The sequence below is a fragment of the Chlamydotis macqueenii genome, chromosome 36 (genome assembly GCF_036417535.1).
Source record: "Chlamydotis macqueenii isolate bChlMac1 chromosome 36, bChlMac1.mat, whole genome shotgun sequence".
Taxonomy (NCBI): Eukaryota; Metazoa; Chordata; class Aves; order Otidiformes; family Otididae; genus Chlamydotis; species Chlamydotis macqueenii.
The window spans coordinates 101,465-124,573 of NC_141591.1; the positions used below are offsets into that span (position 1 = coordinate 101,465).

General features: G+C 41.1%; 1 protein-coding gene and 1 long non-coding RNA gene across 4 annotated transcripts; both read right to left on the minus strand.

Annotated features, from left to right (window-relative positions):
• Positions 1-1,671: 1,671 nt before the first annotated feature.
• LOC147596823 (uncharacterized) lies at positions 1,672-19,007 on the minus strand. The gene is made up of 32 exons (XM_086769386.1): positions 18,983-19,007; positions 18,172-18,192; positions 17,631-17,651; positions 17,314-17,334; positions 16,540-16,560; positions 16,226-16,246; positions 15,994-16,014; positions 15,845-15,865; positions 15,399-15,419; positions 14,868-14,888; positions 11,630-11,650; positions 11,323-11,343; positions 10,970-10,990; positions 10,797-10,817; positions 10,679-10,699; positions 10,516-10,536; positions 10,153-10,173; positions 9,633-9,653; positions 9,043-9,063; positions 8,734-8,754; positions 8,230-8,250; positions 7,944-7,964; positions 7,605-7,628; positions 6,955-6,975; positions 5,210-5,230; positions 5,071-5,091; positions 4,908-4,928; positions 4,761-4,781; positions 4,338-4,358; positions 3,805-3,825; positions 3,685-3,705; positions 1,672-3,488 (listed from the first exon to the last, which is right to left on the minus strand). Exons 1-32 carry the CDS (start codon positions 19,005-19,007, stop codon positions 2,977-2,979), a joined length of 1,170 nt encoding a protein of 389 aa, XP_086625512.1. The 3' UTR covers positions 1,672-2,976.
• A 234-nt stretch (positions 19,008-19,241) lies between these two features.
• On the minus strand, positions 19,242-23,080 carry LOC147596824 (uncharacterized). 3 transcript variants are annotated; one of them, XR_015261320.1, is made up of 4 exons: positions 22,977-23,080; positions 20,420-20,518; positions 19,500-19,662; positions 19,242-19,373 (listed from the first exon to the last, which is right to left on the minus strand). It is a non-coding gene; the product is annotated as an uncharacterized LOC147596824 (long non-coding RNA). The 3 variants fall into 3 exon arrangements; XR_015261319.1 differs by having other exon boundaries at positions 19,242-19,662; XR_015261321.1 differs by lacking the exon at positions 22,977-23,080 and adding an exon at positions 20,993-21,061 and having other exon boundaries at positions 19,242-19,662.
• Positions 23,081-23,109: the final 29 nt, after the last annotated feature.

Consider the following 23,109-nt stretch of genomic DNA (forward strand, 5'->3'; position numbering starts at 1 on the left):
GTGACCTGGTGTGTTCCCCCCCGTCAGCTCCCCACACGTCAGAGCACGGACCGAAGCCTCAGGGCGTGCTGGCCAACACAGAAACCCTCCAACGGCTCGGAAACCATGGTTTAAAGCTGTTTTTGTGTCTTCTTGCCGCTTTCCTTTTATTTGGAACCAATTTTAATTTAGCGACGCAGCAGACGCAGAGCCTGAAAGCCTGCCTGGAGCAGGCTCAGCAACACAACTCCCCCACCCCGACAGCTTGCACCCCATGGAGAGACCACACCAACCCCAAATTTAACAGCCCTTCATCGTTACACTTGTAAAAAACATCTCAGCAGTGCCAGGGTGGCCGGGACGCTGCCGGTTCCCTTCACCGGGCCGTCCTCGACCATCCCGAAAGAGACACTTACCCGTTCGGCAGCAGCACAAGGTCTTTACAGATTTTTTTTTTTTTTTTAAGCGTGGGGAAATTTACTCCACAGCGCTCCTCTCCAGCCACCCCAGGGCTGATCCGAGCTCGGAGTCGGATCACGTGGAGGACAGAGGGAAAAGATCAGCCCTATTTAAGGAAACACGGAGAGGAATGTGCTGCGTGGCGTCTCCCTGCCGGGGACGGGCTCGCTTACACCCCTCTGTGGATCAGCGTTCCCATCTTGGGTTTTTAATCTGAGGTAAAGCTTGGATTGAAAATACTTCATCGTTTTCAACTACAGGATAAAACACCTTCGGCCGTCGGGGAAGATGGGGCATCTGCCACCATGCAAGTCAGGGACCGTCCAAGCACAGCCACCTCCCGCTACGGCCATCACCAGGGCAAAAAACACGCGCAGCGTCCATCCAGCGGCTTTAAATAAAGCGCCGGGCAGCTTTTCCCGCCTCGCGTCTGGCCTCTTTCCCGGGTTACAAGCAGGACAGGGAACGTCTTCCCGGTGGCGAATTTTAATTATAGCAAAACCCGTTTTATAAACGTGTGCTTCAAAGTCGCTGGCGGTGATGGCCAGCGTGGAGGAAGGGCAGTTTCTCCTCTGTGGTGTTTGTCACATTGATATTTACTTAGAAAAGAGGCTTTGTTATTATTTTTAACTTTTCTTTTTTTTTTATTTCCCCCCCCAATTTCTGTCTGTTGCTGCAAAGCAAGGAAGATTTTGAGCTGCCACAGCAAGGGTGCTTGCGTAGCAAAGATATTACCAGCTCAAAGCCGTCGAGCGCAAACGATCCGTCCCTCTTCCCCCTGCTTGGGTCTTCTCCTGCCTACCCTACACCAGCGCCACCACGAACGTGGGTTGCAAGGGCAATAATGAAGGTTTCCGGGCCAAAAAACAGCAGGAAGAAAAACCCCGATCCGCATGGCCAAGACCCTGAGATGCTCTGGCCGTTGCTCACGAGTGGGAGATGATGGCGTCCCCTCCCCAGTGGGATCCACCTCAGACATCCCCTGTTTTCAGGAGGGTAAGCGGGGCAAGATGCTGCAAGAAGGGATCACACAGGCTGCAGGCATCATCTCCACGTTGAACCAGTTGGAAAAATAAATCAAATTCTCCGGAGAAGTCTCAAGTGATTTATTGTCAGATGGGAGCTACTAGTTGGCCATCTTACCAAACGACAAGATTTTAGGCTTTACAGGTGGCTAAGAACACGCAGGGATTAAAGAGGAATTCACGCAGGGATTAAAGAGGAATTCACGCAGGGATTAAAGAGGAATTCATCGGTGCTATTACAGGGCCGTGAGATGTAGTGAAAGGTGAAGACCGTGGTCTCCATCCCCTCTAGCAGCTTCAGCGATGTTCCTGATTGCCCACCTTCCAGTGCGGCTGGCCCTGTGCTGACCTCAAGCGCTGGCTTGGCCCCCTCCAAAAATCTCATTTTAGAGCTCCCAGTACCTCGCTGGAAGGTTTATGGCAACACGGTGCAGAGCTCCGTGCCGGGGTGAGCCTCTTCAAACCCTTTAATCCATATGGTCTGGATGTTTGGCACCTCAGTTGTCACCTGAGGGCATCGTGCCAGCTTGGTCTTGAATCCAGGCTTATTTCTTCTCCCAAAGCCTGAGCTAAACTCATGAACTCTGGCTCAGGCAGCTGGAATACGATCATCTGCCCAGGCCAGATTTGAGTCAAATTCAGTCCTGCTGGAGGACACGGCTGCGTCCAGCTCTGGTATGAAGGATTACAGAAGCGATGCCTTGACCTGCAGCATCTGGGGAGGAAACCTCTGGAGATGTTGGTGCACAAAGCTGACAGCACTGACTTGAAGCACTGAGGACAAGTCACGGAGGGTTTGCCACGTCCACTCTCCAGCCAAAGGGCAAAGGGCCTGAATTTGGATGCAGGAGGTTGGGCGAAGGAGAGTTCTTTCATTTCTTCCAAGTGTAGACTTCTTCAGCTGTCGATGAAGAGAGACGGGCACACGGAAAGCACGATTTCCCTGTCCTGCTTTGATGTCTGTGTCTGGATGGGACGAGTTGCCCACCAGAAGCGCTTCTTTCCCTCTGCCTACTATAAAAGTGGCTCAAATGGTGGAAATCTACACGTCAGCCATCAACTGACGAGAAGAAAATGCCGGTGGGAGCCTGGATTCCCACGCTGGTGATGTAGGCAGCGTGAACAGCGACTTAACTCTGGTGCCCTCCTCTTTCCATCAACCAAAGGAGAAGCTGCTGTCTCTCTGCAGGTCATCTGATGTTCCCGTACGCTGGAACTGCAACTATGAGACACTGGGCCAAAGGCTGAGGCTGGGCAGACCTTCTGCCACCTTACGTTGAGGACATGCAGGATGGGTTGCCTTTCCTTTGCACGATGATGGTTGGAATGGGGAGAACGACGTTTGACGCTGCTCTTCCCGAAAGCATTTCTATCCTGGTCTCTACCCTGCTGCTCTTAACCACCTAGCTGTGGGTATCTGGACGGAGCAAGGTGCTTCCACCACTCCTCCTGCCCCTCAAGCCTCCCGCTCATCGCCGGCGCTGAGCTCTCTACATGAGGAGGAATGCAAGGGTCATCGGACCAGAGAGAGCGAGCCCAATTCCACCCAGAACCACGGCCGGATCCGCTCCCCAGCAAAGGAAGCTGGAGGAAAAGTGAAGATTGGTATTTTGTTCTCCACGTCAAAAAACGCCACCTCTCCCCACTCGTAGTCTAGAGAGATCCGGATCTTTCGGGGGACTCGCGGCAGGTTGAGGAGGGTTGGAGGGGACGTGAGGGCGCGGTTCTTAAATCCCCATTGCTGCACTGCCCAGATCCCTTCCTCGGGATTAAAGCTGAGGGGTCTCTTCCTCTGCAGAGACTCTTTGCTGACCCCAATGGCGCAGTACTGTCCCTCCGCTAGATCCACCACCCAGTAGTGTCTCCCGGAGGTGAAGGCTTCACAACCCAGCACGCAAGGATCGGCGTCAAACCGCTCGGGGCTGTCGGGACATTCCTGCAGTACGTATTCCCATCTCACGCTCTTCTGATCCTTGGAGAGGATGAGGCGAGGGTGGGCCGTCTCCGGGTCCAACGTCACGTTTGCTGTGCAAGAGGAAAAAAAAGAGGGCGAGAAAGAGAATTAAACTTATTTAACCTGTCTTTTGCCCAGGGACTGTTGTTGTCTTGGAGATCTAACAGGGCATTTTGTCTTTCTGTAGTTCAAGACTTGATAATTTGTGTGACTTCCCCTACATATCTACGGGACATCGTCCGGCAACTACAGTACCAAGTTACTTACCCATTTTTCCTTCGCCTTTCCCTAAAAGTACATAATAAAAAAAATGCATTATTAATGGTGATGTAAACTTAAACCCAAAGGCCAAAGGGGTATTTGTAGAAGGGAGAAAAGTGCACTTACTGTGCTGTTCAAAACATTTTCCTTAAAAGAAAAAAAAAATTAAAAATCATTTTAATGAGGGTTTTTAAATCCCATGCTCTAGTTCATGCTAATTTTTTATTTCCTTCCATTCCCCAAAAAGTGGGGTTTTTTTCCCCCCAGCGTGAGATTAAACTGTTGTGAAGTAAGACCTCATTCAGGCTTGTATCTGTAACATCCCTTGTCATTCAGATTAAACCTCAGAAAAAAAAATACAGATGCTTTGAACTAACAGGTGGAAGTCACCACAGAGGAAAAAAATAAGCGGTAATAGGTCATCGCAGGAATTAGAGGGCATTGCTTGCACAGCTCGCAGAAGGAGGAAGGCACGTGGGTGCTCTGGAAAGTCAGGACCAATAATTGCACCTTTTGTGGGCAGTTTCTGGAATGCTGAAAAGTCCATGGAGGTGAACAAGACACAAAAAAAAAAAAAAAAAAAAAATCACAGGTCATTTGCCCCCAAAAAGCCTCACGTGTGCTTTGGCGCTCCAGAAAGCAAAGAAAAGGACACTCACGCATTTTCGCTTTGTATTCCTCTGAAAAGAGAAACGACAGAAATGGTTATTTTGCACATTTCTCTTCCTTCCTGTTACGGCTTTCTAAGACTTCCTTGGCTCCCAACACAAAAATACACTTCTGTGCCTAGAGATTATTGTTTGTATTGGTTATTATCATGACATCGATCACATATAACTACATAATATTGTAATATATAACTACATAATAGAATTAGTAGAATATGTACTAAAATACATAATTATTATATAGTATATTATATAATTATATAATGCATCTTTCTCCTTTATCCCCATTAGCCCAGGTTTTTGACTAAACTCTCCAAAGTAGCTCAGAGAAAGGCATAAGAATTAAAAAAAAAAAAGACAACAAACATAAGACTTGTATATCTTTCTCCCTTGCAATCAAACAAAGCGACCTACCAAGCTCTGCAGTGAGTTCATCTGAAAAAGACAGAGAAAAAAAAAAAAAAAAAAAAAAAAGATTTCCATTATGATTCACACCAAAGTGGTCCCACGGATCTTACAAACGCCCCAAGTTCACGTCTTGGGAAGAAGTCTGATACTCACCGATTCTTCTATCACGTTTTTCTAAATAAAGGAAAACAAGAAGAAAAAATTAAAGTTGTTATAATCTATTTTTTTTTTATCCTTCATATTAAAAAAAAATAGCAAAATACAGACCATAAAACGCGTATATTTGCTTCGTTGGAAGGCAGAGAAAAACACTCACCGATTTCTGCAGACAGTTCATCTTAACAGAGAAAAAAAAAAAAAATACCGACTTTAATTCTTATCATTATAATAATCACAGTAAGAGTCATGATTCCACGCAGAGTTCCACGGGACTCGGGAAGGAGAGGAACACGTACCAATTTTGGCATCACGTTCTCCTAAATAAGGAAAAATAGAAAGGAAAGGGGGAGGAAAAAAAAAAATTATTCTTAAGTACTCCTCCCTTCGCTGCGTGTGTTCATCATCGAGAGATAAATGCGATATTCTTCCATTCTATATAGCTGTAATTTGCATTTTGCCTATGATTTAGATTTTTTTTGCCCCCAATTGACTTTCCTAACCCTAAAACAAAGGCCACAACTTGCTCCTACCAAAACCCAAACTAAATATAAACAAGATATTAGCACAAATTTGATTTTTTTTTTAAAAAGGTCTTACCAAGCTCTGTAGTGAGTTCACCTAGAAGGAGTGAAAGGAAATCTGGTTTTAATTATGACTATTTTTTCTGTACACGTACGCACTAAAGGGTTCGCTGGGGGATTCTACATTTCTCTTCACGAGCACATTTACGGATTTCTAATTTTAATTGCTCTCAGCAGAGTTAAGCACCTCTGAACTGAAGAGAGCCCTCGGCCACAGAAAACCAACCCAAAATAATTCTTTATTATCCAAAATAGAATTCAGAAGAGCACTTGGGCTGTCCAGGGAGAAGCAAACAAGTAAAAACTTGACATTCTTGGGTGCTAAACAGTTCTTCTGTCTCAAATTGAAGGAAAATATCTATATTTCTGAGCAATATTTGCACCCCCACATGATTCCTGTCCTATTAAAGGCAGAAGGTTCACAAAGAGAACAACACTTACCGATCTGTGCAGTCCGTTCCACTGAAAAAGGGGAAAAAAAAAATTAAAAAAAAAAAAAAAATCTTAAAAGTGTCCCCCATAATTTTTTTTTTTGTGGTTGTGCATCACCTACAGATTGCAACTTGAGAATTTCCCTGCAACACTGTACTGCTGGTTATTATTGTTTTTTTTTTTTTTTACTTTGTCCATGTTTTTTTTTTTTTTTCCTAAACTGAGATTAAAAAAGCTCATGAAACTCAAAACAATGTAAAAGAGTAATGGGGAGGAAAAACAAGGGAGGAAAAATAAGAGAGGAAAACCAAGAGAAATGACTTACCAAGCTCTTCAGTGATTTCCTCTTAAAGAAAGAAAATAAATGAAATAATTAGGATTTCTTTGCTCAATTCGTATCCCGGGAGGGCTGAAAGCATACAAGATCTCAACAGAATTCTCATGAACACTCTCAATATTCAAACGATCGTAGGGGAATTTGGTATCAGGGGGAGGAACAGCAGCTTCCTCAACTATTCCGGGGACTGGGATAACACCGCAGCATCCCTCCCCTCTGAACCCATGCAGAGCACCCAGAAATGCCCCAAAAGAACCTGGGAAATGAGAACAAAACCCACCTATTTTTCTATCGCGTTCCCCTAAAAACAAGGAAGAAAACCAAGATTAAACTAATTCTAAATTATCTCTCGATGTTGTGTCAGAAACAGGACTTTTCCCCAAACACCTTCTTTTTAGCAATGTACTATTTGAAATTTCATTTTCTGTTGGCTCTCATTTCCCTCTACCTAAGCCTCTGTTTCTTGTCATGTTAAAGTTAATATCTGGGCAACCAAAAAACCACAGAAAGCTTTAGAAAAGCTTTTGTTAAAGGTTAAAAACAAAACAAATAAAAAAAAAAAAATCACATACCAAGTTCTTCACTGATTTCATCTTGAAAGAGGAAAAATAGAAAATTTTCAGCACGTGCTTAAGGATTCCTTCAAACCAAAAGGTTTTTCTGCTTTGGCAGGAAGGAAGAGGATGCTTACCCCTTTCTAGATCACTCTCCTCTGGGAACAACAACAACAAAAAAAAAAAAAAGGAAAAAAAAAAAGAAAAAAAGCCTCTATCATTATCATTTTATCTGCATCCCTCTTCCAGATACTATTTGCATTCATTACAATGATTTGAAATGCGTTTGCAACTTATATTAAACACACACAATTTTTTTTTAGCAAATAAAAAAATCCAGCCACGTCAACATAACATGCACATAAGATTTATATCACAAAGCTTGATCCATCCCTTTTTCGTCCAATCCAAAGGAAAACAAAAATGTACCAAGCTCCTCGGGAGATTCGCCTGCAAAAGGAAGGAGGAGAACGAGTTTGGCATCACCGGCCTGAGATACGCACCTCCATCCAGGAGTTTTACTCCCTACCACTTAGAAGGCAGTAAAAAAAAAAAAAAAAATTATTCCTATAGTTTTTGTTTCAGTCCCATAATTAAACTCGATTTTAGTCTAGAAACCAACACGTGTATCTGTGTGCGTATACACACATACCTATATTTAAATACACACACAAATAGAATAAAATAAACAATATATTAGAAATATTAATATATTATAAAATACGTAATTACAAACTCCCTTGAATTTTCTAAATTGTTTTTAGAAGGGAAGGAAATCATCACTTACCAGCTTCCCGGTCCTTTAATTCCTCTAGGAAAAAGAAAAGAGAAAAAGAAGAAAAAAAAAAAAAAAAAGAAAAGGAGGTAAAACACAGATTTTTCCTTTTGTACCCCAGATTTTTATGTCGGGATACAAGCTCGTTTCTATTCCATTGCTATTTTTTCCTGTGCTTTACTGTTATCTGTTATTATTTTATTTTTTAAAGTGATCTACACTAGCTTTATCCATCTGCTTCTACAGTTCTCTCAAAACCTAGATACAACCAGCCAAGCCAAATTATGAGAAAAAAAAACACACCGAAAAAATCCCAAATCAGTTTTGTGAAAAGAATAAAAAATGTCTTACCGAGCTCTTCTGACAATTTTCCTTATAAAAGAGAAAATAAAATTTGTTCTAATCAGTATTTTTCCTTCCAAGAACACGAGAGGGTCTTGACGGGGGGAACTCAAGGGACCCGATTCCTCTAAGATGGGCGGATACTTTACATCTTTATTTTTAATTTAATAACATAAGTCAATTAATTTACAGTACTTCAACCACAGTACTAAGCCAAAACAGTAGCAGCGACATGACCCTGCTTGTGACCCCCAAGCACCCCCAGAGATCGCATTTCTCAGAAAATGACACTTACTAATGACAGCATCCTGCTTTCCTAAAAAGAAAACAAAACAAAAAAAAGAAACAGAAGTGAATAAAACCCTGGTTTTCTCCAATTTTAGATTTTTACGACATTACGAGCTCCGTGGAAGACAGACACGCAACTCAAAAAAAAAAAAAAAAAAAAAGCACTGGCTACGCACACGCAGCTATGGATATTTCTCTTTTTATTTTTGCAGCATTTGGTGGGGGAGACTCCCAAAATTTTGTGCGTATTGCTCCACAGAGGGGCAAGAAAAATAAATTCCCGAGATAAAATCTTGCAAACAGAAAAATGAATAGAAACTCGTCCGGTAATTTAGGACAGAGAATCAGATCTCCAGGGCTTTTTCCTGCTGTATTTTCTCCAAATATAAGTCTGTTTTTGAATTAATAATTAAATCAAACATACTTCTTTGGTGAAAATGAGCACCGGTAGAACTCATTTGAGGGAATCCCGCTTCCCACAGAATTCCCTTCTCCGAGACGCACAACTTACGAACTTCTGAGTCTCGTTCCTCTGCAAACAGAAAGGAAAAACAGTTATTTCCAATATTTTGACAATTTTTTTTGACCATTTTTTCCGCAGTAGCTCGCTACAGCGCCCCTCTCAAAGCCTTTACTCCAGCAATCTTCTATTTCTCACCTTTATTTTTCCCAAATTACACTTAATAAATTACAGCTGCCTTTGGCGCAGCGGTATTTCTGCCGAAAGGGATGAAAAAAAGCCGGCAGCGCAACCCGGGGCAGCGCCCGCGTTCTCCGTACGCGGAATTTATTGACGGGGAGGGGACAGAAACGTGCTTACCGAGCAGCTCTGTAAGACGCCCTGAAAGCAAAGGAAGAGATATTAGCTCAAAGTAGAGCTTTTTAGCACCGGAATTATATATTTTACACAATTTATCATTTCATATTTATAATATAAAGTAGTTATTATTGTTATAATAATATGGTTATCACATAAATTATATGTTTATAATATAAAATAATAATATACACACACATTATATTAAACAGAAGTGTAACTTTTATATAATACAGCTTAAAAAAGTCTTGGACACGCTGGGGTTGTTCCCTGGCTGAGCCTGAACCAATTTCCCAGCAGTAGAATTCGGGGTCCCCAGCCCACCACTGGGAAAACTCTCAATTTTTTTTTTTTTTTCCCCTCGTCTTTCCATTCAGTTTTACTCTTTATCAAGAAACTGAAACAGTCTGGACCTTTCAAGCCGCAAATTCTTGTTTTTCTCATTCCTGTGTATGGCTTTCAAAAGGAATTTTTGCAGGAAAAAAAATTTCTATTTTTATTTTGTATACTGGATTTTAAACCAGCTGCTCACTCCACATTTGGGTTCAGCAAGGGAGCCCCTCAAAGCAGGGAGCATGGAAAATGACACTTACTGATCTCCGCTTCATTTTCCCCTAAAAGAGAAAAAAAAAAAAAAAAAAAAAAAAAAAGGAATAAATAACAAGAAATCACCGCTTTTGTCTTCACGTCATCTCCCTATATTATCAGCGCAGCTTTTTGAGTCTTTAAATGATTTTATTTTTTTACTACCATCACTGCCTTCTGCTCAAAAATGCATCTAGCCTCAGCTAAATTAATATTTGCAGGTGAAAAACAGGCTGGAGCAACCCCACAAATCCAACTATGATGCAATAAGCGAGCAAACGGCTTTTTACGGGAGGAAGGAAAATGCCGTATCTGGCAAAAAATAAGAAAAGGAAATTTGTCACTTGGCTTTTTCTGCTCTGCCGGTTCGGTTGTTGCTTTCTGCAGCTGATATTTTATATTTATTCCCTTCCTCACGGGCAGTTGTGAGCTCGTGTTGCCTATGAGCTCATCCGTAAAAATAGGAAACGAGCTGCCGGCATAACATCGAGCCCAGCCACGTGGCTCGCAAAGCAGGGCGATACTTACTGATTTTCACGTCCCGCTCCTCTAAAAATGACAAAGAAAAAAATAAATCAGCATGGTTGCGTTCTACAAGTGATGAAGTCAAGCTCTGCCGAGGGTTTATTCCCAAGTTGTTTTTCTATCTATCTATAACGTGGCTTGGAAATTACATTTTGTGGAATATTTATTATAGTATATATATAATCTATCATATAATATCAGTTATATAATATCTATTTATTTTAAGTTTTGTATACATACTACTAAACTTGATTAAAAAAGAAATCGCCCCCTTAAAAACTTCAGATATTCAGAGTTAACTGGGGAATAAATAAATAAATAAATAGATTTTGAGTCAATTTTGAGCAAAGCAGGGAAATTCCTTACCAAGTTCTGCTGCGTGTTTCCCTTAAAATAGAGAAAAAGAAAAAAAAGAACAACCCAAAAAAAAACAACGATCAGAAATTTCGTGACGTTCCTCTTTGCTTGATGACATAACAGATGACAAACTTCACAGGGTGAATTTTCACAATTAACAAAAGGCACTTACGAAGTTTTCTGTTGCAGTCCCCTAAAAACAATCAGAAATAAATGATTATTACATCACTCAGCGCCTCTCTTCAAGTATCGTTGTCACCTAAAGCGAAGTTAATGGGAAAACGACTTACCGACGTCTGCAGTAAGCTCCCCTGAAAAAAGAGGGGAAAAAAATATTTCTTTTTAATACAAGGTGTTTTTATTTTCCTGTCAATACTCAGGCGATGGATGGTGATTTCTGAGTCTGATTGCCTCCCCAGAAATTCATCCAGAGGTTGGCTGGGCAGAGGAACAGAAAACCTACCTATTTTTGTGTGCCGCTCCCCTAAAAAGAAGTGGAAAAAAAAAACAACAAAAGAATCGTGTGTTATTTCTCATGGCTTCTGCCTTTCACACATTGCATCTTTATCTCTGCTAGCATTACGTAGAATACAGGATGATTTCTGCTCTAGCCCGCGTTATTCCCACTTCTGATTATTTTGGGGTTTAGAACTTCTCTACTTCTGCCTTTAAGACACTGTTTTTCACCACTTTCCAGTTTAACACTTTGTTGCCAAGTTGGGTTAACACTTTGTTGCCAAGTTAACGCTTCTTAAAAGTTTAATAATTTTTAAAAAATTTAATAAAAAAAATGCAAAAGGAAGGAAGCAGACTTACCAAGCTCTATGGTAAATAGTCCTTAAAACAGAAAATAACATTAGTTCCTGTTAGATTCCCCAAATGCCGCAACGCGAGTGAAACCTTCCTCCCCGCTCCAGCCCGTCTCGGCTCTTCCCACGGGAGTTTCCCCTCCATCACATTTTCCTGTTTCCCCTTGAACTCAGGCTCCAGCAGGCCTTGAAATCCGAAGGATCATTTCTGCTCACGACTCAAATTTTGTTCAGTTTAAAAATTCCAGCATCCCTTCAACACGGAAACACCAACCCATGCAGCCCCAGGTGTATGAGGAGGAAATATCACTTACTAATTGTTGCATCACACTTTGCTAGAAAAAGAGAAAAGGAAAAAAAGAAAGAGAAAAGGGGAAAAAAAAGAAAGAGAAAAGGAAAAAAGAGAGAAAAGGAAAAAAAGAGAGAAAAGGAAAAAAAGAAAGAAAAGGAAAAAAAGAAAGAAAAGGAAAAAAAAAGAAAGAAAAGGAAAAAAAAGAAAAGGAAAAAAAAAGAAAAGGAAAAAAAAAGAAAGAGAAAAGGGAAAAAAAAGAAAGAGAAAAGGGAAAAAAAGAAAGAGAAAAGGGAAAAAAAGAAAGATAAAAGGAAAAAAAAGAGAAAAGAAAAAAAGAGAAAAGGAAAAAAAAGAAAGAGAAAAGAAAAAAAAGAAAGAGAAAAGGAAAAAAGAAAGAGAAAAGGAAAAAAGAAAGAGAAAAGGAAAAAAGAAAGAGAAAAGGAAAAAAGAAAGAGAAAAGGAAAAAAAAGAAAGAGAAAAGGAAAAAAAAGAAAGAGACAAGGAAAAAAAAGAAAGAGAAAAGGGGAAAAAAGAAAGAAAAGGAAAAAAAGAAAGAGAAAAGGGGAAAAAAAGAAAGAAAAGGAAAAAAAGAAAGAAAAGGAAAAAAAGAAAGAAAAGGAAAAAAAGAAAGAAAAGGAAAAAAAAGAAAGAGAAAAGGAAAAAAAAGAAAGGTAAAAGGAAAAAAAAAGAAAGAAAAGGAAAAAAAAAGAAAGAAAAGGAAAAAAAAGAAAAGAAAAAAGAGAAAAGGAAAAAAAAGAAAGAGAAAAGGAAAAAAAGAAAGAAAAGGAAAAAAAAGAAAGAAAAGGAAAAAAGAAAGAAAAGGAAAAAAAGAAAGAAAAGGAAAAAAGAAAGAAAAGGAAAAAAAGATAAAAGGAAAAAAAAGAAAGGTAAAAGGAAAAAAAAAGAAAGAAAAGGAAAAAAAAAGAAAGAAAAGGAAAAAAAAAGAAAGAGAAAAGGAAAAAAAAGAAAGAAAAGGAAAAAAAGAAAGAAAGAGAAAAGGAAAAAAAGAAAGAAAAGGAAAAAAAGAAAGAAAAGGAAAAAAAGACAAGGAAAAAAGAAAGATAAAAGGAAAAAAAAAGAAAGAAAAGGAAAAAAAAAGAAAGAAAAGGAAAAAAAAGAAAAGAAAAAAAGAGAAAAGGAAAAAAAAGAAAGAGAAAAGGAAAAAAAAGAAAGAAAAGGAAAAAAAAGAAAGAAAAGGAAAAAAAGAAAGAAAAGGAAAAAAAGAAAGAAAAGGAAAAAAGAAAGAAAAGGAAAAAAAGAAAGATAAAAGGAAAAAAAAGAAAGGTAAAAGGAAAAAAAAAGAAAGAAAAGGAAAAAAAAGAAAGAAAAGGAAAAAAAAGAAAGTAAAGGAAAAAAAAAGAAAGAGAAAAGGAAAAAAAAGAAAGAAAAGGAAAAAAAAAGAATGAGAAAAGGAAAAAAAAAGAAAGAGAAAAGAAAAAAAAAGAAAGAAAAGGAAAAAAAGAAAGAAAAGGAAAAAAAAAGAAAGAAAAGGAAAAAAAAGAAAGAAAAGGAAAAAAAAAGAAAGAGAAAAGGAAAAAAAGAAAGAAAAGGAAAAAAAAGAAAGAAAAGGAAAAAAAGACAAGGAAAAAAAAGAAAGATAAAAGGAAAAAAAAAGAAAGAAAAGGAAAAAAAAGAAAGAAAAGGAAAAAAAGAAAAGGAAAAAAAGAAAGAAAAGGAAAAAAGAGAAAAGAAAAAAAAGAGAAAAGGAAAAAAAGAAAGAGAAAAGGAAAAAAAAGAAAGAAAAGGAAAAAAAAGAAAGAAAAGGAAAAAAAGAAAGAAAAGGAAAAAAAAGAAAGAGAAAAGGAAAAAAAAGAAAGAAAAGGAAAAAAAGACAAGGAAAAAAAAGAAAGACAAAAGGAAAAAAAAAGAAAGAAAAGGAAAAAAAAGAAAGAAAAGGAAAAAAAGAGAAAAGAAAAAAAAGAGAAAAGGAAAAAAAGAAAGAGAAAAGGAAAAAAAAGAAAGAAAAGAAAAAAAAGAAAGAGAAAAGGAAAAAAAAGAAAGAAAAGAAAAAAAAGAAAGGAAAGGAAAAAAAAGAAAGAAAAGGAAAAAAAAGAAAGAAAAGGAAAAAAAAGAAAGAAAAGGAAAAAAAAGAAAGAGAAAAGGAAAAAAAGAAAGAAAAGGAAAAAAAAGAAAGAGAAAAGGAAAAAAGAAAAGGAAAAAAAAAGAAAGAGAAAAGGAAAAAAAAAGAAAGAGAAAAGAAAAAAAAAGAAAGAAAAGGAAAAAAAAGAAAGAAAAGAAAAAAAAAGAAAGAAAAGGAAAAAAAAAGAAAGAGAAAAGGAAAAAAAAAGAAAGAAAGGAAAAAAAAGAAAGAAAAGGAAAAAAAAGACAGAGAAAAGGAAAAAAAAAGAAAGAGAATAGAAAAAAAGAAAGAGAAAAGGAAAAAAAGAAAAGGAAAAAAAAGAAAGATAAAAGGAAAAAAAAAGAAAGAAAAGGAAAAAAAAGAAAAGGAAAAAAAGAAAGAAAAGGAAAAAAAAGAGAAAACGAAAAAAAAGAGAAAAGAAAAAAAGAGAAAAGGAAAAAAAAGAAAGAGAAAAGGAAAAAAAAAGAAAGAGAAAAGGAAAAAAAGAAAGAAAAGAAAAAAAAAGAAAGAAAAGGAAAAAAAAAGAAAAAAAAGGAAAAAAAAAGAAAGAAAAGGAAAAAAAAAGAAAGAGAAAAGGAAAAAAAAAGAAAGAAAAGGAAAAAAAAGAAAGAGAAAAGGAAAAAAAAAGAAAGAAAAGGAAAAAAAAGAAAGAAAAGGAAAAAAAGACAAGGAAAAAAAAGAAAGACAAAAGGAAAAAAAAGAAAGAAAAGGAAAAAAAGACAAGGAAAAAAAAGAAAGACAAAAGGAAAAAAAAAGAAAGAAAAGGAAAAAAAAAGAAAGAAAAGGAAAAAAAAGAAAAGGAAAAAAAGAAAGAAAAGGAAAAAAAAGAGAAAAGAAAAAAAAGAGAAAACGAAAAAAAAGAGAAAACGAAAAAAAAGAGAAAAGAAAAAAAGAGAAAAGGAAAAAAAAGAAAGAGAAAAGGAAAAAAAAAGAAAGAGAAAAGGAAAAAAAAGAAAGAGAAAAGGAAAAAAAGAAAGAGAAAAGGAAAAAAAGAAAGAAAAGAAAAAAAAAGAAAGAAAAGGAAAAAAAAAGAAAAAAAAGGAAAAAAAAAGAAAGAAAAGGAAAAAAAAGAAAGAAAAGGAAAAAAAAAAGAAGAAATAGATAGCGTTCAGTTTTCAGTGCCTCTGGCTGCCCTGTCCCACTTTTTTCCTCCGGTAATACAGGAAAGAAAATTACTTACTCAGTTCTGCAGTGAGTTTCCCTAAAAAAAAAAAACAAAAAAAAAAGGAAAAAAAAAAGAAAAAAAGAGAAATACAAGTTTATTTTAAATACATGTTTTTCTCTCCTGTCTGAACATTGTGTAAATAATTCTCCAGTTTAAGCCTACATAGTGTTTTAGACAATAATACAATGTACGGTATAATATTATAAAATAGGTAATAAAAATGAATAGATTGATGGTACAAAATAATACAGTAGAATATAATATGGTATAATAGTGATATGTGATGGAAAATAAAATGGAAAACAAAACAATGGAATGTAAGAGCGAGGAAAACCACTGATTCTGGCAATACGTCTGTTTAGGAGCGCTATAGGGGGTTGAATTCAGAAATGGAGGAAAAATGAGAAAATTGCAGGAAATGAAGGAAACCCAGGAAACAATGAGGTTCCCAGGGGAGGAGACGGACTTTTGGAAACAAACCAGCCCACCGAGGAAGATCCAGCTTTTCACCAAGATTTTACGTGTCAGGAGGTGAACGCCACTTACGAAGCCTCGAGTCTCGGTCCCCTGAGTGGAGACAAAAAAAAAAAGAAAGAAAAAGAATAAAATTCAGCATTTTTTTGGGGTCAGTTGATTTGTGCGGTGCTGCCCTCTTCCCCCAGGACAACAGGTCCAAAAAGCCCTGAAGCCTTCTGCTGCAAAGCTGATTTTGCTCATTTTCCTAATTATTTTAAGTAGAATTTTTTTTTTTAATAAAACCAAGAAAATCTGCATATTAAATTAACATTTTTGTAAGGAACGAGGGAAACGGGCAACTCGGCCTGGGGAAAAACGGGAGGTGGCCACCTGAGGTTGGCCCCAAGCGACGTGGTCTCAGCTCGGCACGAGGCCTAGCGAGCACCAGAGACCTCTGGAACCTCCTCTGCCTAATTACGCAAAGATTTAATTAAAACAATCCTCACAGGAGGCGCTGTACAAAAACTCAGACTTACCAAGCAGCGCAGTGAGTCTACCTTTGAAAAAAGAAAAAAAAAATTAGTTCAAGTAAAGCAACAAAAATCGACTCCAGAAAAACAGGTTTTTAGGCCTAAACCCCCCCAGTTTGGTTTTAAAAAAAAAAACAACAAACAAGAAGACTTACGTATTTCTGCTGTGAGCTTGGCTGCAAAGAGAAAAAAATAATATTTGTGTTTATTTGGGGGGGTTTTCTCTGTGGGAAATGCAAAAGCACAGGTTGAAACTTTGGGGGGAAAAAACAAAACAAAACAAAACTTTCTTATTTGCCACTTTTCAAGGACAGGGCATCAGAGAGGCTCCCGCACCCCAAAACAAGGAGTTTTCACCCCCAAAACATGATAAAGAATGATACTTACTGATTTTTCTATCACGTTCCTCTGGAATGAAAAGAAGGGGAGGAAAAAAAAGCAGAAAAAAAAATGATTATTAAACATTTTCTCCTTTTCTGTGTGTGGCTCTTAAGCACTTATATCAGGAATATATTGCTTTTTTCCTCCCAATATTGCCTTTATACTGATAATTACACCCTGAAATTATGCTGTTATGGACATTACTCAATCGACAAAAAGAAACCCTATGGTTTTCAGCAGGAAAAAGTCTCCGCTCCCATTTTCAAAGATAAAAGAGCAGGCACTTATGCGGCACACACCCAAAGAAGAATCACACTTACTGATTTTTGCATCACATTCGCCTAAAAAAACAAACAAAAAAAAACCAAAAAAACCAAAACAATTAAAAAAACCAACAAACCCCAAATAAATAATCAATAATAATCAATAAATCGGAGAAATGCACCCACTCCCCGTCGCGGTGCTGTCTTCACACAATAAAACTCAAACCCGACGGAAATTTTACGCCACGGACGCCTTCTACCATAACATTTAAAAAGTAAGGGTTGTCAAGGAAAAAATCCCCCTATAAGCCACCCATTCCTACAGCAGATGAAAACACAAAATCTTCTATTTTAAAATAATTTTTTATACCCAGCACGTTTGCATAATGCAGAATAATTGTCATTTTAAGGAAATAAAACTTCTTACCCAGGTCTGATGTAAGCTTGCCTTAAACCAAAGGAAAAAAATGAATCTTAGCGTGAAATCGACTTTTATTTTGCTGCAAATACAACGTGACGATCCTCTGGGATTTTCCCAGGGTCAAGTTATATTACAACCGCGCCACGCTGATGCTAACGAGACCAACGAGCCGGTAATTAAGAACAGGGAAGGGATTACTGACACAACTTTATATTTTAGGAGTAGAAAATTGGGGAAATACGGGAGACGGCCTTCCTACACAAGACAGAGCCAAAAAGCCCAAATTCCGCAGCTTGGCGCAAACCCCGAACCTCGCGCGTATCCCAGAAATAATTTAAGAACCCAGATCTCAAACACACGGGCGTGCCCAGAGGCTTTTACTTCTACCAGAAAATAACAATGACACTTACTGATTTTTCTGTCTCGTTCCACTAGAAGAGAAAATAAAGAGGTGGAAGGAAAAAAAAAAAAAGAAGAGAAAAATCGACAGTCAATAGGTGCTTACCAGCTCTCCGTCACGCTTGTGAAGCTCACATCATCCTCCACCTCCAAAATTTTTTTTTTTTTACTCGTGATTAGAATTTGAAATTACTTTTTTTTTTTTTTAAATTAATTGACTTTATTGCTAGCCCAGATTGCATGTATGTGTGTTTGAGGGGGGAATAACCAACTCTGCCCCCTAAAATCCCACAGTGAAATAGAGATAAAAAGGAAGGAAACCACTTACCAAGCTCTGCAGTTAAATTGTCTGGGGAAAAAAGAAAAAAAAAAAAAAAAAAGAGAGAGAAAAATAAGTACTGGTTTTCTCAAGGACCTTCAGAGATGTACCGTACCTTGTTCGGTCCTTTCTTTGCTCAGAAAATAAAACTATTTGCATCTAACGCTCGACACATCTCCCCTGTTGGCAACATCTACCACGAAAGACGGGACAATCAGAACTGGAAAAGGAATTTTTGCAAAAATGTAACCCCAGGTCCCCCAAGGCTCTGTCCTACATCGTGAGGCTTCGCTCCGGCTACGTTCACACATGGCTTCGGCTCCGAAATTCCCTTTATCCTCTTTGTTATTCCCTTCCTAGCTAGAGCAACCTTCAAGTCCCCTGTTTTCTGTACTTTTTTTTTCTTTTTTTTTTATTATTAGTTCCTATTAAAAATGAATATACCTCTTGCTTTTTAAAGAAATGGGCAAGAGAAAGGGAATAAATCCCAGGTAAATCAGCTAAAAGCTGCACAGAAATACTTTGGATGGGACGTAAAGACATGACTTACCAATTTCTGCTGTAAGTTCACCTTAAAACAGAGAAATAAATCGAGATTTATTTGAATTTGTTCTCTGGCTGACCTTGCGCTCAGCATTTAAATAACCGCGTAGGGTCCAGGGCAGACCCCGGAGCGGAGGGGACTACCGACGTACGTGGCACGCAGGGTTCGTTAAACAAGAAATTCCCGTAGCAGAATCAAGTTGACAAAGATAAAGCAATACTTACCTATTTCTGCATTTTTTCCCCCACAAAATAAAAAAAGAGAAAGAGAAGGGAAATGGATTTAAGCTATTTTTCACCGCTTCTGTGTATTTATTTTGTGCTTGATATTAGAGACACAAAATAATCACTGTCCTATCCAGACTTACTCCATGTAGGACAAGCATTTCCAATTAGTTTCCTTTTTTAAAAAAAAACGCAGATTTTGTGCCCTTTTCTTGCTTTTTATCAATAAACCAGAGAGGGCAGACTCCATCACAGAGTTTTTTCTCCCTAAATCACTCCAGCTGGACAGGGAAATCATTACAATTTCATTTTTGTGTTCACAGCCCTGCCAGTGTCCCTTCCTGGAGGGGCTGAGCTGGGAAAAGGCATCGGATCGTACTGGAAAGGAAGCTATTGAACGCTTCTCGGGTGCTATATTAAGATCTTTCCTAAATTTTTCTAAACTGATCTTTCCCAAGTTCCTAAACTAAGGAGCTAAGTTAGAGAAACACTGTTATGAGGACCTAAATTTACAGGTGAGGAGATAAACAGAGCAAGGAAAGCAACACCAATTACTTCTGTATTATATTTTCCTAAACCTAAAAAAACCCCACCCTTAATACGATTCATTCTTTTCATCTTTTCCCCGTTTTTCAGTATCGACAGATTCACGTACAGGAATCTGTTTGTTCTAGGCTTCTTCCAGCTATCACGAACACATCGTGTAAACGCATCTCCCAGCCTTTCACGAAGGAGCCCGCGCGGCCAGGCTGGCACCTGGGAACAGGATACTCACAAATTATGCCTCTCCGGTGCTTGTGGGAAATAATTTTTTTAAAAAAAAAAACAAGAACAACAAAAACTTACCAAGACCTGCAGTTGATTTCGGCCAAAGCCGGCCTAACCGGAGCCGTTTTGCTCCCGGGGCACAGGGGCTGCGACGGCGGCGTACGCGGGGGTTTGTCTGCGCTGAAGATTTTTGGCAGGTCCTGGGCTGGCGGTGCCCTGAGAAACAGGTACCCAGCCTCGCCGGAGGCTTCGTGCGTCCCCGCCGAGCTGGAAGAGCCGCGGCAGGCACAACAGCTGTGCTGGCAGGGCAGGGAGGGGATCTTCCCACTGCCTAATTTTAACCTGGGTTTAAATGCCGCGGGGGAAGGAGGGCTGGAGGATCCCTATATAGTCATCGCGGGAACGGGATCCTCCCGAGGAGGAGCAGAAACAGAGGTGCATCCTGCCCGTGCCGAGATCTTCCCTCTCTGAGGGGCGGCGGCATCGATTGCTGGTTCGCGTTGTCCTAAAAAGAAGGAGAGGTGTGAAATAAGCTTCTGCTTTTCTCCGTCCTTTCTGCAGCTACTGCTCAGCAGAACCAAGTCAGAGGGAATGAGAGAAAAATCTCCTCCACAGCCAGGATTTCTCAGCACTTCAGTGCTTATTTTTTTTTTAAAAAAAAAAGCCAGCTCATAAAATACATCTCGCTCAGCTATATCTCAGCTCGCTTCAAAGACACGCAGCTCTCCCTTTTCCCCCACGAGTCACAAGACACAGATTTGAAAGTGAAATTTGTTCTCTTTTGCTGAATTAAGTTTGTTTGGTTGGGGTTTTTTTTCTGTTTGTGTTTTTTTTTAACAAAGTTTTGCAACAACTTTTCCTTAAACCAGACAAACAAATATTAAAACCACTCCCATAGATCTAAACCCAAAAGACTCACTTGCACCCGTTAACTCCGGCTTAAAGCAGTGTGGAGCTAGGGAAAGACGTCTAAAACTGTTGACCTCCCCCCAAATTAGTCACCCAGCGCTTTTTTTTTTTCAATAGTCAACAGAGACAAAATAATTTTTGATGGCGCTGTTCACCTGATCTGTGTCAGATGTCTCTGAGTCAGCTGCCTAAACTCTCCACACGGTTAACGAGGACAAATGAGACGTGGCATTACGATCCAGATGTGGCAGATGCTTAAAAATGAAGGAACATTCTGGGCTTGGCTTCTGCCGCGTGGTATTTCCCGCCCCAGAAACGCCGAGAAAAACACACCGAAACCCAAAAAAACTCACTCAGAGGCTGGGAGAGGCGGATGCCAGTTCTCGAACGTGCCATCTTTGCCGGCAGCTCTGCCTACGAGACGCACGAGCTGGCAATTTCCTTTGCTAAACCTGAAGAAAATCAAGAGTCAAGGACGTGCGAACAACACTCCTCGAGCTCCAAACCCCGGCAAAGGCCAGAGGCTGATGGAGAAGGGGCTTGTGAAGCTGCTAAGAAGCGAATCGTAGGAGAATTTTCCCTGGAAGAAAAGCAGCATCACTACCAGGCAGCCCCGTGAAAAAGGCGGGCAGCGCCGAGGATAGGAGCGGACAAGGGTTAAGGTTAAAGCTGAGGATAACAGACCACGACCTGGCACCAAACTCCGGTGACCAACTTGTCTGGATTCGCAGGGTGAGGGGAGGACGGCAAGCCAGGCGACGCTGCGGGAGAGGTTTCCTTGGCGCGAGAAGCTGAAAGCGCCTTCAACCTTTGGCATTTGAGGACTCTGAATGACATCGGAGAGGAATGTCTGACTGAAACTTAAGACGCCAGACGTGGAGGGCTATGAAAACCAACCGCAGAGGGCTTTTTACCTCCGGGCCTACCCGGACAAATTATTTTTCCCCGAGCTCTGTTCGTGCCTGGCGAGTTGGGTTGATTTTCCAGGCAATGTCATAGAATCACAGAATGGTTAGGGTTGGAAGGGACCTTCAAAGGTCATCTAGTCCAACCCCCCTGCAAGGAGCAGGGACATCCCTGACTAGGTCAGGTTGCTCAGAGCCTCATCCAGCCTGGCCTTGAATGTTTCCAGAGATGGGACCTCCACCGCCTCTCTGGGCAACCTGGGCCAGTGTTCTCCCTCATTGTAAAAATTTTTTCCTACCCCTCATCCTATTGCAACAGGCCCTGCTGAACAGCCTCTCCCCATCTTTCCTGTAGCCCCCTTGAGGTACTGGAAGACCGCTATCAGGTCTCCCCAGAGCCTCCTCTTCTCCAGGCTGAACAGCCCCAACTCTCTCAGCCTGGCCTCACAGCAGAGCTGCTCCAGCCCTCTCATCATCTTCGTGGCCTCCTCTGGACCTTCTCTAACTGGTCCATGTCCTTCTTGTGCTGGGGGCTCCAGAACTGGACACAGTACTCCAGGTGGGGTCTCACCAGGGCAGAGTAGAGGGGAAGAATCACCTCCCTCGACCTGCTGGCCATGCTTCTCCTGATGCAGCCCAGGATGCGGTTGGCCTTCTGGGCCGCAAGGGCGCATTGCCGGCTCATGTTGAGCTTCTCGTCCACCAGCACTCCCAAGTCCTTCTCCTCAGGGCTGCTCTCAATCCATTCCCCGCCCAGCCTGGATTTGTGCCTGGGATTGCCATGAGCCAGGTGCAGGACCTTGCACTTGGCCTGGTTGAACTTCATGAGGTTGGCACGGGCCCACCTCTCCAGCCTGTCCAGGTCCCTCTGGATGGCATCCCTTCCCTCTAGTGTGTCGACAGCACCACACAACTTGGTGTCATTGGCGAACTTGCTGAGGGTGCACTCTACCCCACTGTCCATGTCGCCAACAAAATGTTGAACAGGGCTGGGCCCAGCACGGACCCCTGAGGGACACCACTCGTGACCGGTCTCCACGTGGACATCGAGCCGTTGGCCACCACTCTCTGAGTGCGGCCATCCAGCCAACTCCTTATCCACCGAGTGGTCCGTCCATCAAACCCATGTCTCTCCAGTTTAGAGAGAAGGATGTCGTGCGGGACAGTGTCAAAAGCTTTGCACAAGTCCAGGTAGATGATGTCAGTTGCTCGTCCCTTGTCCACCGATGCCGTCACCCCGTCATAGAAGGCCACCAAATTGGTCAGGCACGATCTGCCCTTGGTGAAGCCGTGTTGGCTGTCACCAACCACCTCCTTGCTCTCCATGTGCCTTAGCATGGCTTCCAGGAGAATCTGCTCCCTGTCCTTGTGTTCCTGAATTTTAAAACGTGCAGAAACTTAAAATTGCTTTATTCCCTTAACTCTCTGCTCCACTGCCAGCCCCCCAAGGCCCTCCCTGTCCCCCTCAACCCCCCTGCCAGCCCCCCAAGGCCCTCCCTGTCCCCCTCAAACCCCCTGCCAGCCCCCCAAGGCCCTCCCTGTCTCCCTCAAACCCCCTACCCGCCCTCCAAGGCCCTCCCTGTCCCCCTCAAACCCCCTGCCAGCCCCCCAAGGCCCTCCCTGTCCCCCTCAAACCCCTTACCCCACTGCCAGCCCCCCAAGGCCCCCCCTGTCCCCCTCAAACCCCCTGTCAGCCCCCCAAGGCCCTCCCTGTCCCCCTCAAGACCCCTGCCAGCCCCCCAAGGCCCTCCCTGTCTCCCTCAAACCCCCTACCCGCCCTCCAAGGCCCTCCCTGTCCCCCTCAAACCCCCTACCCGCCCCCCAAGGCCCTCCCTGTCCCCCACAGCCCCCCTACCCCACCGCCAGCCCCTCAAGGCCGTCCCTGTCTCCCTCAAACTCTCTAGCCCACCGCCCTCCCCGTCCCCCAAAACCCCCCCTCACCCCGCCTCCGACCTCCCCGGGCCGTTCCAGCTCCCCATAGCCCCCCAGGACCCACCCCACTCACCCCTCCGACCCCTTTCCGTACAGTGCCTCGCGCGCCGCCATCTTGCCCCACAGCCCCGCGCGCCGCCATCTTGCCGTACGGCACGGACGCTATTTCCGCTTCCGCCGGAAGCCGCCTCCCTCTCTTTCTCTCC

Bases quoted from the DNA above. Each gene is read 5' to 3' on its own strand.
- LOC147596823 (XM_086769386.1), bottom strand. From the start codon at position 19,007: ATGAAAAGAATGAATCGTATTAAGG. The intron at 8,755-9,042 runs GTAAGCACGTTT...TTCTGTTTGCAG, and splicing joins GCGTCTTACAGAGCTGCTCG to AGGAACGAGACTCAGAAGTT. The intron at 3,826-4,337 runs GTGAGTGTCCTT...TTTTCTTTTAAG, and splicing joins GGAATACAAAGCGAAAATGC to GAAAATGTTTTGAACAGCAC.